We start from the raw sequence: 20,375 nt of genomic DNA, 5'->3' as shown, positions 1-20,375 counted from the left end.
TCTCTCCCTCCCTCTCTCTCCTTCCCTCCTTTATTCCCTCCCTCCCTCCCTCCCTCCCTCCCTCTCTTCCTCTCTCTGCCTCTGTCTCCCTCTCTGTCTCTCCTTTGGGGCATTGTACTTTGCAATATTGATACTGAAAGGTCTAATATAAATCTTCTGTGTGTTTGGGGGCCCACACCCAGCCGTGCTCAGGGCCTCCTCCTGGCTCTGTGCCTGGGGATGACTCCTGGCAGTCATCAGGGAACCGCACGGGCTGCGGGAGATCGGAGCTGGGGCAGCCCCCTGCAAGAGAGGCGTCCCATCCGCTGCAGTACCTGTCTGGCGCCAAACTCCTAATATCGGTGAAATTATCTTTATAATTATTGTGTTTACTACCCATTTCGGACCTGGGAGAGTGAGATCGCTCGGCCCGCCGCCCAGGGAGGGTGGAACTCCGATGGTCTCTCCTGGGAGCTGGGGGTGTCCATTCTTGCTGGTGGACCACCTAGATGCCGGGGCGTCCTGCCAGGCGTGGGGGATGGGAGTCACATAGGACCAGGGAGGGGACCGTGGGACTCTGCTCTTCCCGGCAGACAGGCTGCCACAGAAGCAGACACCCTGTTCCCCGCTGAGAGCCAGGACTGACGCTGTCATTTGTAAAACTGTGCCAAGGGAAATGCAAATTCATGCTAGCTCTGAACGATGAAGTTTTAAGATGCTAATCGGAATGTTAAGTCCAGCGCGAGGAGGTTCTCTCCAGGATGGTCTCTGCGGCTCTGAGCCCCCTGCTGGGGTCCTGAGCAGGACGGGGCAGGGGTGAAGAAGCTTTTGGGTCATTCCCCCACCAGCTGCCAGGACTGGGATGATTAAAGGGACTTGGCAGCACAGTGGCCATCTGGCCAGGAAGCCTTATATGGCTCTGAGTCTGCATTCCGGCTTGGGGTGGGGGGGAGCCGGCACCCCATACCCAAGGGGCCAGGTCAGACGTTTCGGACGCCCCGAGCAGAGCCGCGTCCTCACCCCGAAGGGCTCGAGATCGGTTCCTTTCTGAGCAGCCCTGAGCACCCGTCCCAGATGCCCACCAGCCCAGAGCCCAGGACGTTTTCTTTGGCAGAATCTCCCAGGAAATTTTATTTTTATCGGCGAAACTTAGAAGCGGTGGCGTCAAGGGGAGAAGCACATTTCTGGGGTGCCTGCCCCACCCCCCGCCCCTCCAAGGTGGGAGACCAGGGCCCCAGCGAAGGGCTGACCACATCTTTGTTTATTTTGTTTGTTTTGCTTTTTTCAGTCACACCCGACAATGCACAGGGGTTCCTCCTGGCTCTGCACTCAGGAGTTACTCCTGGTGGTGCTCGGGGGACTTATGGGATGCTGGGAATCGAACTCGGGTCGGCCGCGTGCAAGGCAAACGCCCTCCCCGCCGTGCTATCGCTCTGGCCCGCACATCTTTGTTGTAAGGGAAGAGGTGACAGAGACTCAAACTACTGACAGGCAGGAAGGAAATCGTGGGGCAGGAAGGGTGCAGGGGCACAGCGGGGAGGGCGTTTCCCTGGCACGTGGCTGACCCGGGTTCAATCTCCAGCATCCCTCCGAGTTCCGCCAGGAGTAATGCTTGAGCGCAGAGCCAGGAGGAACCCCTGAGCACCGCAGGATGTGACCCCAAAAAGCCAAAAGAAAAAATTTTCAAAGAATCTGGCCCTCTGTCTGGGGTGATGTCCAGTGGACTGTGGCCGTCAGCCTGGTGGAATCATTCTTCCTCGGGTGCGAGGGTCTGAGCGGCTGTTTCCAGAACTCCCGAGGAAACTGTTCAGGAAATGAGCCTGTGCGGCCGAGCGGGGTTGGGGGGCGCCCTGCAGCCCCTCCTCCTCTCAGACAGACTGAAAGGGGCTCTGGCATGGGTGGGACCGTGCCCCAGACTCGCCTCGTGTTCATTTCCTGTCTGTGGGCCAGCAGGGGCGGTTGTGACGTTGAGTGATTTCCGTCGGACTCTGCGCCTCAGTTTCCCCTGGTGTATGATCCTTAATCCTTCCAGACGCCATCGGGTGGGGGGAATCAGGAGAGACGCCAGCACCTACACGGAGCAGGCCTTGGGCAAACACCTGTCCATTCCCCGTCCCTTCCGCTGGCCTTGGGAAGCTGAGGGCCTGGAAGGCGGGGCCTGTGTCCTGGGGCGATTTGGCCAAACGTGGAAAGACAACTGCCTGCAGTGGCCGGTGCTGACCGCGGCCCTGTCTGCTCCGTGACCTTGGCGAGCTCGTCCCCTCTCTGTGCAGCCTGCCTCCCTCCCTCCGTCCCTCCGTTCCTCCCTCCCTCCCTCCCTCCCTCTGTCCGTTTCTCCATCCGTCCCTCCCTCCCTCCCTCCGTTCCTCCCTCCCTCCCTTCCCTCCATTCTTCCGCCTTCTTTTCCTTCCTTCCTTCCGTCCCCTCCTTTCCTTTCCTCCTTCACTTCTCTTTTCCTTCTCTCCTCCTTTCATCTTCTTCCCTCCTTCCTTTACCTCCTTCCCTTTTTCCTTCCTCCACTTCTTCCCTTTCATCTTTCCCCCTATCTCCTCTTCCTCCCTCCCTCTTTTCGTCCTTCCTTTCCTCCCTCCCTCCTTTTTTTTCTCTCCTTGGGTCACACCCAGCGATGCTCCAGGGTTACTCCTGGCTCAGGAATGACTCCTGGTGGTGCTCAGGGGACCACGTGGGATGTCAGGGATCGAACCCAGGTCAGCCGCGTGCAACGCAAATGCTCTACCCGCTGTGCCGTCGCTCCAGCCCCCTCCCCCCCTTCTCTTTCTCGCCCCCCTCCCCCTCCTTCCTTCCCTTCCTTCCCTTCTTTCCAGGAGGCCCTGAGCAGTTTCATTTCCCTGCTTCCTAATTAGGGAGCAGGACCATCGCACTGGTTCAGCGCCGCAGCCCTTGAGCCAACCTGGGTCAGGGTGGACAGATTCTTCTCCAGACGCAAACTAAAAAAAAATGTTCTCTCGCTTTTCAGAACTCTCGGGAAAAGGAGAGCACGCAGGCAAAGAAAGCATGGGGGGGGAGGAAGAACCAGAGAATTCAAAAAACAAAGACGTTTCAGTCAAAAGTGAAAATAAAGGAAGGGCGTCGGAGCAATATAGCACATTGGGTAGGGCGTTTGCCTTGCACACGGCCGACCCGGGTTCGATCCCCAGCATCCCATATGGTCCCCCAAGCACCGCCAGGAGTAATTCCTGAGCGCAGAGCCAGGGGTGACCCCTGTGCACTGCCGGGTGTGATCCAAAAAGCAAAAATAAATAAAAAAGGAATCAGAAGGGGGGAGTTTTTCACACAGTCACTGGACAGCCCGCCTCCCCCCACTTCTCTACAGGCGTCAGAGCGGGGGAAATAATCCTCCCTCGGCCGGTCAGCTTGGTGGGGACGGTTGGGGCCACCGGAGCATGACAGGGACCCCCGCTCTCTTGTCAGGACTCACCTCAGTCTGAACTCTTGCCCACGGGCGCGTGTGAGACCCGGTGCTCACCTGCGTGGGTCACTCCCGTCGGGCAGGCAGTGGGTTTGCAGGGCCGGGCTCTGAGCAGCGGGTGGACGCTGTGCTTTCCGTTAGGGACGCTGCTCACACACTGTCCCGCGGCCCTGCCCGCCCCCCCAGGGCCCCTTCACGCTGCTCCCAGCACAGCCACCAGGGCCGGACACCTGCTGCCGGGTGCCGTTCACGGGCGCCGTCAGCACACAGCAGGCTGCCCTGGGGTGGCTGCAAGACTGCCCATATATGATAGAATATCCGGCCCCGCTGTCTTCCAGGGGCGAGTCCGGAGCGGGGAAGACGGAGAACACCAAGAAGGTGATCCAGTACCTGGCGGTGGTGGCGTCCTCCCACAAGGGCAAGAAGGACACGAGCATCACGGTGAGCGCCGCGCCGGGGCAGCACCTCGGACAGCGCCAGTCCGAGCAGCCCTGGGGGGGGGGGGGCTCTCCCTCAGGACCCCACCTCCTACCCCCGCGGGGGGTCAGTTCTCGGACCCGGGCCAGTGCGGCCCTGCCAGCTGCTCCCTTTGGAATGCTCCGCTGTCCCCAGCGACCTCCGTGGGGCTGCCAGGCCCTGCGGGAAGGGGGCCAGGTCCGGCCGCCCCAGCTGGCCCCTAGAAGGGGACTGGCCCCCGTTGGACGGCTCTGAGCCCGTGTCTTCCTGCCCCTGGGGCTCCCTGCACCCCCACGTGCCCCTCCCATGGGGGCCCTGGGGACGGGAAGGTGGGTGGCATTCGGTGGCACTTGCAGACCATTGACCAGCCACAGTCCTCCTAGTCCCTGAGTGGCCAGAGACAGGGAGGGAGGAGGCAGCAGTCCGTTACTTAGGGCTCAGACAAGAGAAGGAAAAGAACTTTCTAGAACTTTCTAGAGCCCTCCCTCCCTGGACCATCTTTCTCTTCCTCCTCCTCCTGCGCCTCCTTCCGCTTCTGTCCCAGAGTCACACCAGGCAGTGTGGACCTTGGATTTGCTTGTCTGGAGTTTGGGGGGCCGCACAGATGGCTCAGGGTACCCCAGCTCCTGCCCCCTGGGCTCTGGCTCTAACTGTCCAGAGATCAACTTGTGGGGGGGCCCGGGGGGCGTGGGGTGGGCGCCAATGCGCCCTCAGGACCTTCCTTCCTCGAGCGCATGCGGAGAAGCAGAGGGTCCCGAGCCCCCAGCTGCCCCAGCACAGGCAGCAGTGAAGGCAGTGGACCCCACCCCACCCTTTCTGCCCCCTCCTCTGTCCTGCCCCCGCGGCAATAAAGACCAGTGTGGAAGCTTCTTTCTCAGGCCCCGACCCCGCGCCCCCCCTCCCCCCCCGTGTCCTCGGCTCAGACAGGCTGAGAGGAAGAGGGTGATGAGGAAGACGTGGTTGCCAGGGCTCGAGGCCTGGACCTTGGGCAGTTGGGGTCACTGGGGTGGGGCGAGTGAGCCGGTCACGGGGCCCCCCCCCCCCCCCGGCAGAGCCCCCCGGGGAGCCTGTGGGATGAGAGAGGGGAGCGAGCGGGCAGAGGGTCACCTGGGAGAACACCGGTCCGCAGTGGGTGGGGCAGGGCAGGGTGGGGCGTCTTCTCCGGCCCCGCCTGGGGTGACGGTGAGACCGCCACTGACATCTGTGCCGTTCAACCACCGCAGGGCCCATCCTTTGCCTACGTGAGTAACCGGGAGTGTTTCCTAGCGTGTGGGGGAGGCATGGAGTGGGCTCAGATCTGCACGCTTCCCCCGCACCCCAACGCCCGCCGCTGACGGTCGAAGGGGCCAGCCCCCGCCAGAGCCACAGTTACCCCCAAATGCAGTCCCGTGGGGGCCCCGTGCCGCCACGGGCCAGGGGGCCTGTCGCCACCTCGAAATTCTCACCAGGGAGCTGCCATCGGCCCGGTCGAGAATGACGCCTGAACCCTTACCCCACCCCCCACCCGCCCCCAGGGCCCCTGCGGCGCCCAGCCGTGGCGTCGGCCCGACTGGAGGGGTGTTCCAGGAAGGGCTAGCTAGCCCCGAGTCTCCCCGCTGTGGCATGCCTCCCCCCTCCCCGCGCACGTGTGTCCTCACGCATGTGTGTGCAGTGGTGTGTGCGCGTGTGTCCTTGCATGCGGGGGCTGGGCCAAGTCTCAGGTGGACGGGTTTGCCATGAGCTATGGCCCTGGAGGTGAGGTAAGGCCCCAGCTATGCCGTCGCCACAGGACCCCGCTCGGCCCTTGGCCTGGGTGGGTGCGCGTCTCACCCTGAGCTTGGGGGTTCCCTGCGCCCCTCTGGAGAGGGACAGGCAGCTAGCCCCCGGGGTGGCGGAGTGTGAGAGATAAGGAGAACGGGAACTCCTTTGGTTGGTTGTCTTGTTTCTTGGGGGGTGGAGCATAGTGGCAGTCCTGGGGCTGACTCTTGGTCCAGTGCTCGGGAGACCATGCGGTCCTGGGGCTGGATCCAGGGTTCCCCCTGCAGAGCCTCTCCTCCACCCGAGAATCAGGAATCAGCTTCGGTCTCGTCACAGAACTTCCCTGGGCAGAGTCCCACCCCCCACCCAGCCACAGGAACAGGGCCCCCCCCTTCCTCATGGGGGGATCTCGGGGCCCTTTCGGCCCCGCCCACTGGACTTCCCGTTTGAGAAGGAGAATCTTTCCTGGGGAAGACTGGGGCTTTGCCTGGGTTGTGTCTGTGACCACCCGGGGCGAGGGCTGGGATCCGAGGGGATGGGGCGGGTCTCCAGAACCCCCGCCGCGGGGGGGGGGGGGGGCGCCACCGGCAGTGGGCTTCTTCAGCTTCTCCTCCTCTGGGAGCTGCGGGAGGAGGCGCAGGGGTGAACGCAGGCGTGCTGGACCCAGCCCTGCCTCTGGGGGTGCCTGCAGACAAGCCGGACAGGGGGGCTGATCCCCCAGGCAGGAGGAAGCGGCTCTTCCCCCCGCAACCCCCACGCCGACCCCTGCCCCCCCCCCGCCTTTCTCGGCTCTGGGGGACCCAGCCTCCACGCGGCTCACTGCTTCCCTGGCACGAGTCACGATCCCCTCCCCAAGAAACACTGTGTTTGAGCCCAGGAGCGCCCCCGGGGCGGGGGGCTAGTTGGCAGGGAGGCTGCTGGCCTCTGGTGGGGAAGCTCCCAGGGGGGCGAGAGGCACCCCCAGGGGCTGGCTCTGTCCCTCCCTCCCCAGGAGCTGGACAGGCCATTCCAGGCGCCACTGTGGCGCTGAGCTGGGGACGGGTCGGAGGAGGAGGAGGGTGGTGGCTGGCGGGTGGGTGTGAGCCCCAGCGCGGGTGGTGCCTGTGGCCGGGGGCGTGGTCTGTTTCCACGTGGTGCGGAGGTGGACTGGATGGGATGAGGAGGCCGGGCTCAGTCCGGACAGAGCGCTGCGATGCCCCCACGAGGGCACAGCTGGGGTGTGGGGCCACTTTCTCCGGTAACTCCTTGCGGGTGAATTCTAGGGGGAGCTGGAGAAGCAGCTGCTGCAAGCCAACCCGATTCTGGAGGCTTTTGGCAATGCCAAAACGGTCAAGAATGACAACTCCTCGCGATTCGTGAGTAGCAAAGGTGTCTGGGTTTCCCAGGAGGGACGCCCCCCCTCCCCCGGGAGCCTGTCTAGGAAAGAGAGTGTGGGCACAGGCATGGGGGTGGGGGGGAGCAATGAAATTGCATCGGTATTGGAGGGGGTGTAGCAAGGAAACTGCATCAGCATGGGGGGAGGAGTGAGGAAACTGCATTGGCATGGGGTGGTGAGGAAACTGCATCTCCCTGCAGATGGTGGATCCTGTCTTGCCCTAAGGACCCCGTGAGGGTCATTCATTCATTCATTCATTCACTCACTCACTCAGCAGGCGTGCTTTGAATATCCCTGGGAGACTGGACTCCTGGCCAAGCGTTAGCTTTTGGGATATACTCAGTGGACACTGACCGTGCATTCTGCACGTGCTGGGCCCATGGTTGTCAACCCTCTTTCCCTGCCAGCTGGCACCCGTCCAGAGGCCAGCAGTGGGAATCTATAGCGCTAGACTTTATGTATGCAGCGCCTCGGAACTGGGCATCTGCCAGGCACCACGCCCACGTGTCCTCCGTCCTTTACTTACGGGGCATCTTCCCTCCAGCTGCCGCAGCGACTCTTGTGTCTCGGGGGCCGCACCCCTCCCTCCCCCACTGCTCCCCGCCATCTCCCCTCCAGCTAGAGGGGCTGAGCCAAGCACCAGGCCTGACGCGTGTCCCCTCTGCAGGGCAAGTTTATCCGCATCAACTTCGACGTCACCGGCTACATCGTGGGTGCCAACATCGACACGTGTATCCTTACCAGGTCGGCTTCGTGGGTGCCGGGCCAGGGGCCCCTCGAGAACCACCTCTCTGCCCCTGGTCTTCCCGTGCAGGGGGAGGGGAGGCACCCTGGAACAGCTGGCCCCGGAGGATGGAAGGGGGTTCTCCCCTGCACGGGGACGCCCCGGGCTGGAACCCGAGACAGCCTCTCCCTAAATGTCCTGGACCCCTGACACCAACCTGTCTGGGTTTCACTAGGAAAAAGGGGGCCACGGCCGGGCCCGTTTTGGGGGGTGCAGCGGGAGTGAGGTCAGTGCGCTCGTTCGGACAGAGCCGGGGCCGGGCTGTGCCTGGGCTCTTTGCTCTGCCCTCGCAGACCCCCCGACACCCCCAGGCCCCCAAATCCTCCTAGGGAAGTGCTGGGTCTTTCCTCGCAGAGCACGTGCCAACCGCCTTAGTTTATCACTCTATTTCCCTTCCTAGGGACCGTCCTGGGGGCCTCAGGGGGCAGCTGGCCCCGCCCTTGAGCTCTCCCCCACCCGGTCCCAAGAGCCTCTTGAGCACAGGGTGGTCACCTGGTCGTCCTGATCTTCCGGACTCTGCTCTGGGACTGAATCGGCCAGGATTCGGGGTGCCGCTGGGCTGCCTGTGGAGCACTTACTCCTCGGTGGGGCCAGGCGGGGGGGTGGTATCTGGGCTCAGAGGGGGCCCAGAAAGGGCAGGGGTCTGCGTCCGGCTCTCAGCGCTGCCCAGCCGGTGTTGCGAGGTGTAGCGTGAGTCTCTTACCCTCTCGCTGTCAGACTCGGTTTTGCCGCCTGCCTAACGGGTGTGCTGGGAGTTGTGGGTTTCGGGTGAGGTGCCATGACCGGCGGGAGCTGACCTCCTGCTGTGGGCGGCTGTTGTGTTACTCTCCCCTCATCCCTTTCTCCTTGAGTCCACCGAGTCTTTCCCCTACCCCCACCCCCCATATCAGGTTGCTTTGCCTCTGCTGTGGTTCTATCACCAGGGGCTACTCCTGGCTCTGGGCTTAGGCGTGAGGTTGGCCACAATCACGATCATCCTGTTGTTCATCGACTGCCTCGAGCAGGCCCCATAACGTCTCCTTCGTCCTAGTCCTGAGATCTTAAAAAGTGCCACATTCAAGGCTCTTCCAGGGTTAGGGGAATGAGACCCATCACTGGTCTTTGGCATAGTGGGGACGCCACGGGGAGTTTGCCAGACTCTGCCATGAGGGCAGGTTACATTCGGTGGCCTGCCAGTTTGGCCGCATGTGATACCAAAGTCTTACCCTTGCACGTCCCTCCCACCACATCCAGGGGCTCTCTTGACTCTCTTTCTTTCTCTCTCCCTCCTCTTCCTCTCTCTCTCTCTGCCTCTCTTGCTCTCTCTCTCCCTCCTATCTGCCACATCTCCCTCCACTGCAGTTAACCCAGGATCACACCCCCAGGTGGCTCCCGCTAGCTGTCCGTTCCCTCTGCTCCCTCCACCGCCTTGAATTCGGGGCCCTCCAGCATCTATCTCTGGATCTCAGAACTGACTCAGGCCTGGGTGGGTTGACCTGCCCCCAGCACCCTGCGCAAAGGCTCTCCAGAAATCTCCAGACGTCTCCAGATATTTCCAGAACTCTCTCTCAGGACCCACCGTCCTGGAAGCTGGAGCGTTTCCCCCCCCCGCCCCCCCCCCCTGCAGTGGCAGCAGCAAGGGTCCCAGGGAGGGTCCGATCCTTGGAGGGGTGGATCCGTGGCGTCCGTGGGTTTCTTGGGTTTGGTTTTGTTTGGCTTTTTGGGTCCCACCCGGCGATGCTCAGGGGCTCCTCCTGGCTCTGCACTCAGGAATGACTCCTGGCGGTGCTCGGGGCGGGGGGGGAGGGGGACCCTATGGGATGCTGGGGATGGAACCCGGGTCGGCCGCGTGCGAGGCAAACGCCTCCCCCACGTGCTCTCGGTTCCTTAACCTCCCCCCACCAGACCTGCTGGAAAAGTCCCGGGCCATTCGCCAGGCCAGAGACGAGAGGACCTTCCACATCTTTTACTACATGATCGCTGGGGCCAAGGACAAGATGAAAGGTGAGTGCTCCCAGGAGCACGGAGGGGCCACAGGAAACTGGCGCTCGGGCGTTCGCGTGAGACGCTTCGTGTCCTGCGGGGGTGTCTGTCCCTGGCTTTTCTCGGTCCCGAGCACCCACCGAGACTCCCTCGCTCACTTGCCGTGGGAGGAGGATCATTCGAGGTGGGGGACCCAGCCCGCCTGCTGGGGAGATGCAGACGCCGCCCTGTGTGCTGGCTCAGAGGGCATAACTGCACCCCGTGTCAGGAGGGTCCCGCGGGGCCCCGGAGCAGACCCCTTTGCCTCCGTGTGCATGTGAAGTGGCTTGGAAGTAGCCTCTGTGGCCAGCTAACGCTTTATGTGAATGACCCCAGAGTTTTGGGTCTTTTTTTTCCTTTTTGGGGTCACACCTGGCGATGCTCAGGGGTTCCTCCTGGCTCTGCACTCAGGAATCACTCCTGGCGATGCTCGGGGGACCCTCTGGGATGCCGGGAATCGAACCCGGGTTGGCCGCCTGCAAGGCAAACGCCCTTCCCGCTGTGCTATCCCTCCCGCCCTCGAGTTCTGGCTCTTGAGGCCACACAGTTACAGGTGACAGCTCAGCTCTGCTGCCGGAACGCAGAGACAGCAACGGAAGCTGTCGGGCCAGAGCACAGCCAGCTGGACCCAAGCTTCATGCACAGGAGCCCCAGCTTTGACCCTTGGGCACCCCGGGTGTGGCCCCACCCCCCACCTCCCCATGAACTGAGTCACGATACTCGCCTCTGGATTAAGCGAAGCACCTGACGGAAACGGCAAGGATCAGGGCTTTGCCAAAGCTTCCTCGGTAGGACGGTGCATGAACCCCTAAGGACTCAGTTTCCAGTGTGTTCCCTGGCTCTGTGCTGTGCTTGGGGGGCCAGTGCTGGGGACCCCGCCTCGACCCCGGCTCACTCCCGGTCAGTTGACCCTCTCGTTTACCGAGTAGCTTCCAAGGGACTTGACCCATGAAAGGCCCCAACTGAAAGGGGGAGTATCTGGCTGGCTTCGTTCCAAAACCAGAATCAAATCCAGCCTAACTAAAAACTGTTCTGGGAAGGGGCCAGAGCGATAGTACAGCAGGGAGAGCGTTTGCCTTGCATGCGGCCGATCCGGGTTTGATCCCCAACATCCCATGTGGTCCCCCCCCGCCCCCAAGCATGCCGGGAATAATTCCTGAATGCAGAGCCAGGCCAAAACCCCGAGCACAGCCGAATATGGCTCAGAAACCAAATGATAATAATAATAATAATAGTAATCATTGTCATCTCTTGTTCATCCATTTGCTCGAGAGGGTGCCAGTAACGTCTCTGTTCGTCCCAGCCCTGAGATTTTAGCAGCCTCCCCTGGGGTCAGGGGAACGAGACCCGTTATTGTTACTGTTTTTGGCATATCTACCATGCGATGTATATTTATGTATAATATACGTATATATTTATTATATATACATATATATGGGCTGGAGCAATAGCACAGCAGATAGGGCAGTTGCCTTGCAAATGGCCGGCCCGGGTTCGATTCCTCCATCCCTCTCGGAGAGCCCAGCAAGCTATCGAGAGTATCTTGCCCGCATGGCAGAGCCTGGCAAGCTCCCCGTGACGTATTCGATATGCCAAAAACAGTAACAATAAGTCTCACAATGGAGACATTACTGGTGCCCGCTCAAGCAAATCGATGAACAATGGGAGGACAGTGCTACAGTGCTCTGTGTGTGTGTGTGTGTGTGTGTGTGTGTGTGTGTGTGTGTGTGTATGTTTTAAAATTAAAGCACTCAGGGGCTGGAGCGATAGCACTGCGGTTAGGGCGTTTGCCTTGCACGCAGCCAACATGGCCGACACAAGTTCGATTCCCAGCATCCCATATGGTCCCCCGAGCACCGCCAGGAGTGATTCCTGAGTGCATGAGCCAGGAGTAACCCCTGAGCATCGCCGGGTGTGACCCAAAAAGCAAAAAATAAGTAAATAAATAAAATAAAAAGTATCGATTATTAAAAAAAATAAATAAAGCACTCAGTTCGGTCTCCATTTCCCCACATTTGAAAGTACACTAAATGCACATACACACACACACACACACGTAAGTGCAGTTTAAATTTAAATTGTCAGGGCACAATAATAATAACAGATAAATAAATCACCCTGGGAGAGGGCTCTTGGTATGTTAGGGAGGTTCCTCACTGCTTGGAGGAGAGGAGGAGCCCGAGGGGTCTGGGGGAGGAGGGAGAGGCGGCTCCGGGCTGAGTTTCCAGCGCTTAGTCACGTCGTGGTGTAAACAAGCGAATGTCCTCCTGGAAGGGCCAGCGAGTAAACAGTTTAGGTTTGGGGGGACCCTCGGCCTCTCTGGCCCTGCTCGGCCCCACCCTCGCGCCGGGAGGAGCCCAGAGAAGACAGAGGAGGAAGGAAGTGGCCGCTTCCAGCCAGTGCCCCCCCCACCCCAGGTCCAACCGCGTGGAGGGTAAAGGGGAGGAGAGCCCTAGGGGTCAGTAAGGGACATCGCAGCCTGGCGGTCCCCACCGCAAGCACCTCGCAGCCAGAGCCGGGGGGGACCAGAGGCAGCTCCGAGGCGGCCCTTTCTGGAGGGTTCTCTTGACACTGGAGCAGCGGGGGCGGGGGTGGGGGTGGGGGGCAGGGAGGGGGAGACGGGCGTGGTGCTTGTGCCTTCGACCTTCCGGTCCTGATTGAGTTGGGGGAGACTTGCCAGGCAGCGAGGCGCGTCCCTGGGGGCTGCTCCCAGGGGTAGTGCAGTGTTTCGGCCCCTCCCGTCAGGGTGCTCAGGGGTCCCAGGCCCATGTCCCTCCGGCAGGGACCCTGTGCTTGCTAGGCGTGTGCCCCCTGCCCGGACTCTCTCCCTGGACCTGAATGTTTATTTTTTTTTCAAGGTATAGATTGGTTCATTGAGTTCTTTCAGTTTATCAAAGAGGGGTGGTTTGGGGCTTTTTGGTTTTTATTTTTTTTACTTTTTTTCTCTTTCCATTGAGTCACCATGAGATACAGTTACAAAGCTTTCATGTTTGAGCTTCAGTCATACAATGCGCGAACACCCACCCCTCCACAGTGCACATTCTCTACCACCAATGTCCCCAGTATCCCCCCCTCCCCACCCTCCCCCTGCCTCCATGGCAGACACGGTTCCCCATCATCCCTCCTTTTGGGCATTAGGGTTTGCAGTACAGACCCTGAGAGGTTATTGTGTTTGGTCCTTCATCTACTTTCAGCACACACCTCCCATCCCGAGCGACCTCTCTAACCATCACTGACTTAGTGATCCCTTCTCCATCCCAGCTGCCTTCTCCCCGTCTCGTGAGGCAGGCTTCCAACCACAGGGCAGTATTCCTGGCCCTTGTTTCTACTGCCCTTGGGTGTCAGTCTCGGTCACGGTCACAGTCACGGTCCTCCCGTTGTTCATCAATTTGCTCGAGCGGGCCCAGTAACGTCTCCATCGTGAGACTTCTTGTTACTGTGTTTGGCATATCGAATACCTCACGGGGAGCTTGCCAGGCTTTGCCGTGTGGGCGAGATACTCTCGGTAGCTTGCTGGGCTCTCCGAGAGGGGCGGAGGAATCGAACTCGGGTCGGCCAGGTTGGCTGCATGCAAGGCAAACGCCCTACCGCTGTGCTATCACTCCAGCCCAGTGTCAGTCTCATGTTATGTTATTTTATTCAAAGAGGAGTGTTACCTGTCCTTTATTAGCTCTTCAGAAAGTCAAAGAAACGGAATTCTTCCTAACAATTAACGTTTTATATCAAGACAACATTTTTCTTTTATATTTTAATGAATCACAGTGAGATGCAGTTACAGACTTACAAACTTTTGTGACTTCATCTTAGGCACACAATGATCGAGTACCCATCTCTCCACCAGTGTTATCTTTATTTTTTAAGGGGGAACACACCCAGCTCGGGGACTTGGGTACTCTATGGGATGCTGGGGATCGAACCCAGGTCGGGTGTGTGCAAGGCCAACACTGCAGTACTATCACTGCAGCCTGGCCCTGAATTTTTAAAGCTCGTGTGTTATTAAATCTTCTGTTTTAAAAATATGAAAGGAGGGGGCTGGAGCATTAGCACAGCGGGTAGGGGATTTGCCTTGCACGCGGCCGACCCGGGTTCGATTCCCAGCATCCCATACGGTCCCCCGAGCACTGCCAGGAGTAATTCCTGAGTGCACGAACCAGGAATAACTCCTGTGCATCGCCGGGTATGACCCAAAAGGGAAAAAAAAAAGAAAATGGAAAAATAGAGCTGGATCTGCAGGTCAGAATGACAGTACAGAGGGTTGGGCCCTTGCCTAGTATGGGGCTGACCCCTTGGCTCATTCGGTTCCCTGAGCACTGCCGGGAGTAAGCCCTGAGCATGGCCCCAGACAAACAACAGAGACAAACAAAGAGAAGTGGGTCTCCTGTGGGTCTCCTTTGCTGATAGTTTTGTTCTGGGAAATCAGGGGATTTCGGGGCAGTGGAGGGAAAGGTAAGGTGGTCGCCCCCTCCTGTGTATGCAGTTTTGGGTCAGAGCTCAGGAAGGAGAGCCAGGGTTGGGTTTCAGCTGCCCCAGGAGGCCGGTGACCAGTTTTCAGCCATCCCTGTGTGGCCAGACCATTTCCCCCACCCCCGTTTCATCCCCTTGCGGGGGGGGGGGGGCATCCGGCTTCTGACCCTTCTGACCTCCCCTCTCTCTCGTTCCTTCCAGAGGACTTGCTTTTGGAGGGCTTCAGCAACTACACGTTCCTCTCCAATGGCTACGTGCCCATCCCAGCCGCTCAGGACGACGAGATGTTCCTGGAGACCTTGGAGGCCATGGGGATCATGGGCTTCAATGAGGAGGAGCGGCTGGGTAAGTCTCGGGCTGGGAGGGGCTGGTCTCAAGACCCCCGCGAGTGCCCCAGGACCCAGTTTTTTTGTTTTGTTCTGAGGTCACACCCAGTGATGCTCAGGGGTTACTGCTGGCTCTGTACTCAGGAATCACTCTTGGTGGTGCTCGGGGGGCCCTAGGGGATGCCGGAGATGGAACCAGGGTTGGCCGCGTGCAAGGCATCCCTGCTGTCCTGGCGTCCGGCAGGGCGTGTCTCTGCCCAGGACCAAGCTCTGCTCTTGGAAATCCCCACCGCCTCCAGAAAAAGCAATGAGGGCCTCGTCGGCTTGCGGAGGTTTCCAAACAACATCTGAGCATGAGGGTACAACAACGAGTGTTGTTGTTAGTGTTCTTGAGTGTTTGTGACAGATGAGCAAAGCAAGCCAGGCTGGTTCCAGGGAAAGGAAAATGGTTTTCTTGTGGAGAGGAAAAAGTGAGAGATACTGGTTTCACCGACGACGTGTTCTGAGAGCTCCCAGGTGCCTCTGGAACGGGGTCTTCCAACAACAGGGTCTGTCGCTGGCGGCAAAACAGCTGCTCTGGCTCCAGCACTCACGCCTCTGGGCTCAGGTGCCTCACCTGGGCTCTCTGGGTCCGCCTGGGTGGAGGGGCCGCTCCTCACTGCGGCATGGTGGCAGAGAGGGCGTTGGAAGGGGATCAAGAAAGGCTGTGGGCTAGCCAGACTCTGCCAGTAAACTTGGGCCTGGTAGACCCCAGTCAGTGTCCTCCGCGAAACCTGTTTTCTTCAACACAGGGAAGAAGCTCTTAAGAGCGAGTCCCGTTTCCAGGCTCTGCTTCCAGAAACGCCTTTTCTTCTGGCTTACCGTGCCCCCCGGGTCCCAGAAAGGTTAATCTCTTTTTGGAACACGAGGGCAAGATTGTGGAAAATTTCCCTTCCTTCCCACGCCCACTCCCAGTTGGAGCCCCAGAATAGCACAAAGGTTGCTGAAAGGGAGAGAGGATGGGGAGGGGGGCTCCTCCCAAGATAACGGCGGGGGGGGGGGGGCTCGTAAACAGGCTGGGGGCGGGGGTCAGCTGGCAAATGGCTGGCATGTGTGGACTTTGGCTGCATCTCGTACCAGAATCCAGAGTGACACGGGCTCTCCAAGAAGGACTGATTTTACTTTGGGACAAGAGTCCGTTTTGCTTCTAATCTTTGCTTAAAAACAAAAAAACACCCGAGTCATGATTCCTTCCTGGCTTCGTGCCAGGCCAGGCCTTGCCCTTCCCCCGTGTTATTTTTATCGTACCAAGATGTCCCGTTTTCAGTAATCAAAGTGGGAACAAATGATGGATAGAAGATGGATTCAATTATTAGTTGACCTTTGGTAGGAGAAAGCTTGGACTATTTAAATTTAGAAAAATGTCAACTTACATGTGGAAGCTTCTAGCTTCTAGTATTTTTTTTTTTAACCCTGACGATCTCACATGGCTCAGCCACAGTCTGAGAGTTTCCCCCGAATTCTCTGGCATCACAGCAACCCTGCCACGTGGCCCTTGTTACCCAGCATTCACAGAGGGGGAAACTGAGGCACGGCACAGTGAAGCAACTTTCCCCAGGACATGCAGTGAGTTTTAGGGGAGCTGGGACTCCCCCGTGGGTCTCCTGTGCCCCCAAATTCTCTCCGCTCCATTTTCATCTGTGCCAAGGGGGTCTTGTCCTTCAAATGCCTTTAAAGCTCAAGGTCCCAGCCAGGGTCTGGGGTGTGTTATCCCTGCCAGTGGCACCGAACCTCTCTCTGCCTCTAGCGGTGCTTCGAATGACTCCCCCAGACAGACGAGCAGGCTGGCACTGACCGTCCCGTCTCGGTTGTTTCTCCCGTTTGCCCAGAGACCAGCCCTGGATGGCGCCCAGCACCTCCCTTCGGTCTGGCGACATTGTTCTCCTTGTATGTGTTTTATCAGTTGTCATTTTTGGGCACGAGAGGCTGATTTTTCACTTAAGATAAAGTCTCTTATGGAAGTCGGTCTCAGGACAGAGAAAGTGACAGGAACGGCCGAACAGCGCGTCAAGACCAAAGCTGGGAGGACCTGGGATTTATTTCTTATTTGATTTGGTTTGTTTGGGGGCCACATCGGCAGTGCTCAGGGCGGACTCCTGGTTCTGCACCCAGGGATCACTCCTAGCGGGGCTCAGGGCACCCGATGGGATGCCAGGGGTCCAACGGGGTCAGCCGAGTGCAAGGCGAGTGCCCTCCCCCTGGTGCTGTCGCTCAGGCTCCCAGAATGGGCCCTTGGAGCGATAGGTAGGCGGCCCCGGCCCCATTAGACCCTGCCTTCCACCAAGCAGTGGAAGGAGTGGGAGCGGGAAAGGGGGAGGGGCACACACCTGAGCCCGGAACTTCCTGGGGTCCCCGATGACTGTCCCCTCCAGGTCCTGGAGCTCAGAGAAAGCTATAGCCCTGGAGGACAGAAATAATAATAATAATAATACTGATAAGGGCAGACCTGGCCTGGCGTCAGCTCCAGCCCACTGTGCTCCACAGCTGAGCTTCTCACCCTCACAACCTTCCAAGAGGCCAAAGCAAAACAGGCCCAGAGAGGCTGATCCCCGACTGAAGGTTGCACAGCCACCTGGGATAGGACCCAGACGTGACCCGTGGCAGCGCCTCACGGAGCCTGGACTCTGAGACCCTCCACCGTGTCCTGGTGTCCCTCTTTCCGGCTTGGCGCCGCCTCCCGGCTCCACCCAGAGTCCCTCCTGGGGCCAGAGCCACAGGACGGAGGGGAGGTTTTTGCCCTGCACACAGCCCAGCGGGTTCGATTCTCTGCACTGCACAGGGTCCCCCGAGCCCTGCCAGGAGTGATCCCTGGCACAGAGCCTGGAGGAAGTTCTGAGCACTGCCAGGTGTAAACAATAAGCTTGGGAGAGCCGCCCCAGACTTTTGCCGGTCTGAAGTTCTGGGGTGTCCCGAGAAGGGGAACTCTGCTGGCACCTAGTGGTCGGGCTCTGGATGCCAGTCAACAGCCTCCAGTGCCCAGCCTCATGCAGGGACGGTGCAAACCCCCCGAGCTGCCAGACTGAGAAAGCCCGAGAGTGTCAGGCAGCAGGACCTCAGCAGGCTTCCGGCAGCCTCGAGTTTAGACTCAGAGTTTGAGAACCAGGAGAACAGGGCCTGGACCTCTGACTCCTCAGGCTGCGGCGTGGCCCGTTCTTCAGCGTCCACCTTTTGCACGGGGTTCATGCTGAGGACAGACGGACGGACGGCATCTTCGGACAGGTGGATGGCATCTTGCAGGGTCCTGGCACTGATGCCCAGGAGGAGTCGGCAAACATTTTCTCTGGAGGACTAGGGTGCCCCTTGTCCACAGGTGATCTGGGCTTGGTCGTTCCGGTTTTATCTGCCACCGCAGCGCGCAGACCAGCTCTGGATTACGTGTCAGTGCATGAGTGTGTTTCAATAAAACTTTATTGACAGAGGCAAGTGGCGGGCCAGATTTGACCCAGCGGGCTGACGTTGGCTACAGCCTTCCCTGTGGCGGTACAAAGGTCTTAGCAACCTTTTGCAAAATTTCTGCTCCCCCTGGCCGGGAGTGGGGGTCCTCCAGCTTCCTCCTACAGCTCAGAGCCGAGTTTCCTTCAGGGCCAGCCGGCTCCGGGTCCACCCCTGGCCTGCTGTGTCCGACCTGATGTGTCTCTCTCCCCCCCGCAGCCGTGCTCAAGGTGGTCTCCTCCGTGCTGCAGCTTGGAAACATCGTCTTCAAGAAGGAAAGGAACACAGACCAGGCGTCCATGCCCGACAACACGGGTGCGTGTCCTCTCAGGCTTCCTGTGGGGGGCGAGGGGGATGCGTTCTACTTCTGGTTCTTGGAGGGGCGCTGGGGCCACACCCAGTGGAACCCGGGAGTTACTCCATATGCAGTGTGTGTGTGTAGAAGGGCAGACTGGAGTCAGCCGCACGCAAGGCTAACCACCCCGCACTCTCTCTCCTGCTGGCTCTTTTCCGACTGAAGGTATCAGGGTACGAACAGGTGCCAGACCTCTCTTTCCACCGCGGGTTTCTCTTTCCAAACTGTCCACTGCTGGGGCTGGAGCGATATTACAGCGGGCAAGGCGGTGGGTTGCCTTGCACGTGGCCGGCCCAGACTTGATCCCCGGCACCCCGGAGTGTCCCCCGAGCAGCGCCAGGAGTGATCCTGAGCACAGAGCCAGGAGTCAGTCTGGAGCACAGCCAGGTGTGGCAAAAAAAAAAAAAACCAGCAAAAGCAAATTGCTGATTGCTGCAGTTCCTGAAGAGGGAAGTTCTTGAACCAGCGTTTAGGGGCCGGGGAATACGAGTCACTTTAGGTCAGAAAAAATCCAAGGGGCTGGAGAGAGATTGCAGGGCTTGGCACCCCCAGCTCCACGTGCTCCTCAAAGACCACCAGGGGTCGCTCCTGAGCTCAGGGCCTGGAATAGCCCCTGAGCACTGCTGGGCGAGGCCCAACCACCCACCCAATAAAAAAAAGAAAAGAAAGGGGGGAAAATTCTTTTGGGAAACTGTCTCCCCCTTCAGTCCCAGGTGTTTTGTTCAGTGTTTCCGAGTGGGACTGGGCGGTGCTAGGAAACAAGGCTGAGGGTTCCCGTGGGGTTTTTGTGTGTGTTTTAAAAAATTATTTATTTTTCTTTTTGGGTCACACCCAGCGATGCACAGGGGTTCCTCCTGGCTCTGCTCTCAAGAATCACTCCTGGCGGTGCTCAGGGGACCCTATGCGATGTTGGGAATCGAACCCGGGTCAGCCACGTGCAAGGCAAAGGCCCTCCCCGCTGTGCTATCGCTCCAGCCCCAATTCTTTTAATTTTATAACATTGTCCGCGATGATTTATCACATTCAATATCCCAACACCAATCCCACCACCATGACACCTTCCCGCCACCATTATTTTGAATTTTCCCAGCCCAAATCCTCACTTTTTGTGGCCCCAGACAGAACAAGACGAAAGGACTCTCGACGCTTCCGCAGTTTCCACAGGAACAGAGTCTGCCCCCGTAGGGAATCTGGTCTAAGACGAAGGGACAGAGAAGCCATGGCTGAGGCCATCCTGAGACGCGCTTTCGGAAAATGTTGCCAACCCTTAACCCCGTGCCCGCGGGCACTCGGGCGCCTACCAGTGTTCTGTCTCGGCACTCTGCTGCCAGGCGTCCCTTGGGCACGTGGGGCTGAGGTTCATGGCGCAGGTCCCCCGCCTCTGGCCCTGGGCGTCCCTTTCTCTCACTTCATTCTCTCCCAAGACACGCCAAGAAGGTGCCGGACAGCTGGGCCTTGCTGGTGGCCGGGGGAAGCGAGACAGGAGTGAAAAGGCTTTTCCTGAATTACACGGCAGGGGAGAGGGGCGAGAACTCAAACCTAGAATTTCTGACCCTGAGTTATCCTCGGGAGCACCTTGGGCCCTTCCCGCCAGTGTGTCTTGGCCAAACCCCGGGGGAGGCCCCTGGTCAGCCCCTTTTTTGGGACCTTTTTAGGCCCCCTTTACCCCCTTCTCTCTCCGGGAAAAGCTGCGTGGCCCTCAGTTGCCTTGGATACGTACCCCTGTCCAGGCTCCTGCCTTGGTGACACGCCCTTACGCTTCTTCTCTCCATCAGCTGCCCAGAAGGTTTGCCACCTCGCAGGAATCAACGTGACAGATTTCACAAGAGCCATCCTGACCCCACGCATCAAGGTTGGGCGGGATGTCGTGCAGAAGGCACAGACCAAAGAGCAGGTACGAGGCGACTGATCGAGACTCTGCCAGCTTCCATCCACTCGCCTCTCTGCTCATCCATCCATCCACCCACCTATCCATCCATCTACCCACTCACCCATCC

At 59.3% G+C, this 20,375-nt stretch overlaps 1 protein-coding gene across 1 annotated transcript in view; it reads left to right on the top strand.

Moving 5' to 3' along the window:
* Window positions 1-20,375, top strand: part of MYH11 (myosin heavy chain 11) — a 67,478-nt gene that overhangs the window by 15,058 nt on the left and 32,045 nt on the right. Inside the window, 7 exon segments of the mRNA XM_056130866.1 lie at window positions 3,748-3,850; window positions 6,865-6,957; window positions 7,645-7,708; window positions 9,646-9,744; window positions 14,428-14,571; window positions 18,243-18,338; window positions 20,154-20,272. Coding sequence (XP_055986841.1) covers window positions 3,748-3,850; window positions 6,865-6,957; window positions 7,645-7,708; window positions 9,646-9,744; window positions 14,428-14,571; window positions 18,243-18,338; window positions 20,154-20,272 — 718 coding nt within the window.

This window comes from Sorex fumeus, unplaced genomic scaffold, assembly GCF_029834395.1.
Source record: "Sorex fumeus unplaced genomic scaffold, SorFum_2.1 ptg000082l, whole genome shotgun sequence".
Taxonomy (NCBI): domain Eukaryota; kingdom Metazoa; phylum Chordata; class Mammalia; order Eulipotyphla; family Soricidae; genus Sorex; species Sorex fumeus.
This window is presented reverse-complemented; position numbering and strand designations above follow the sequence as displayed.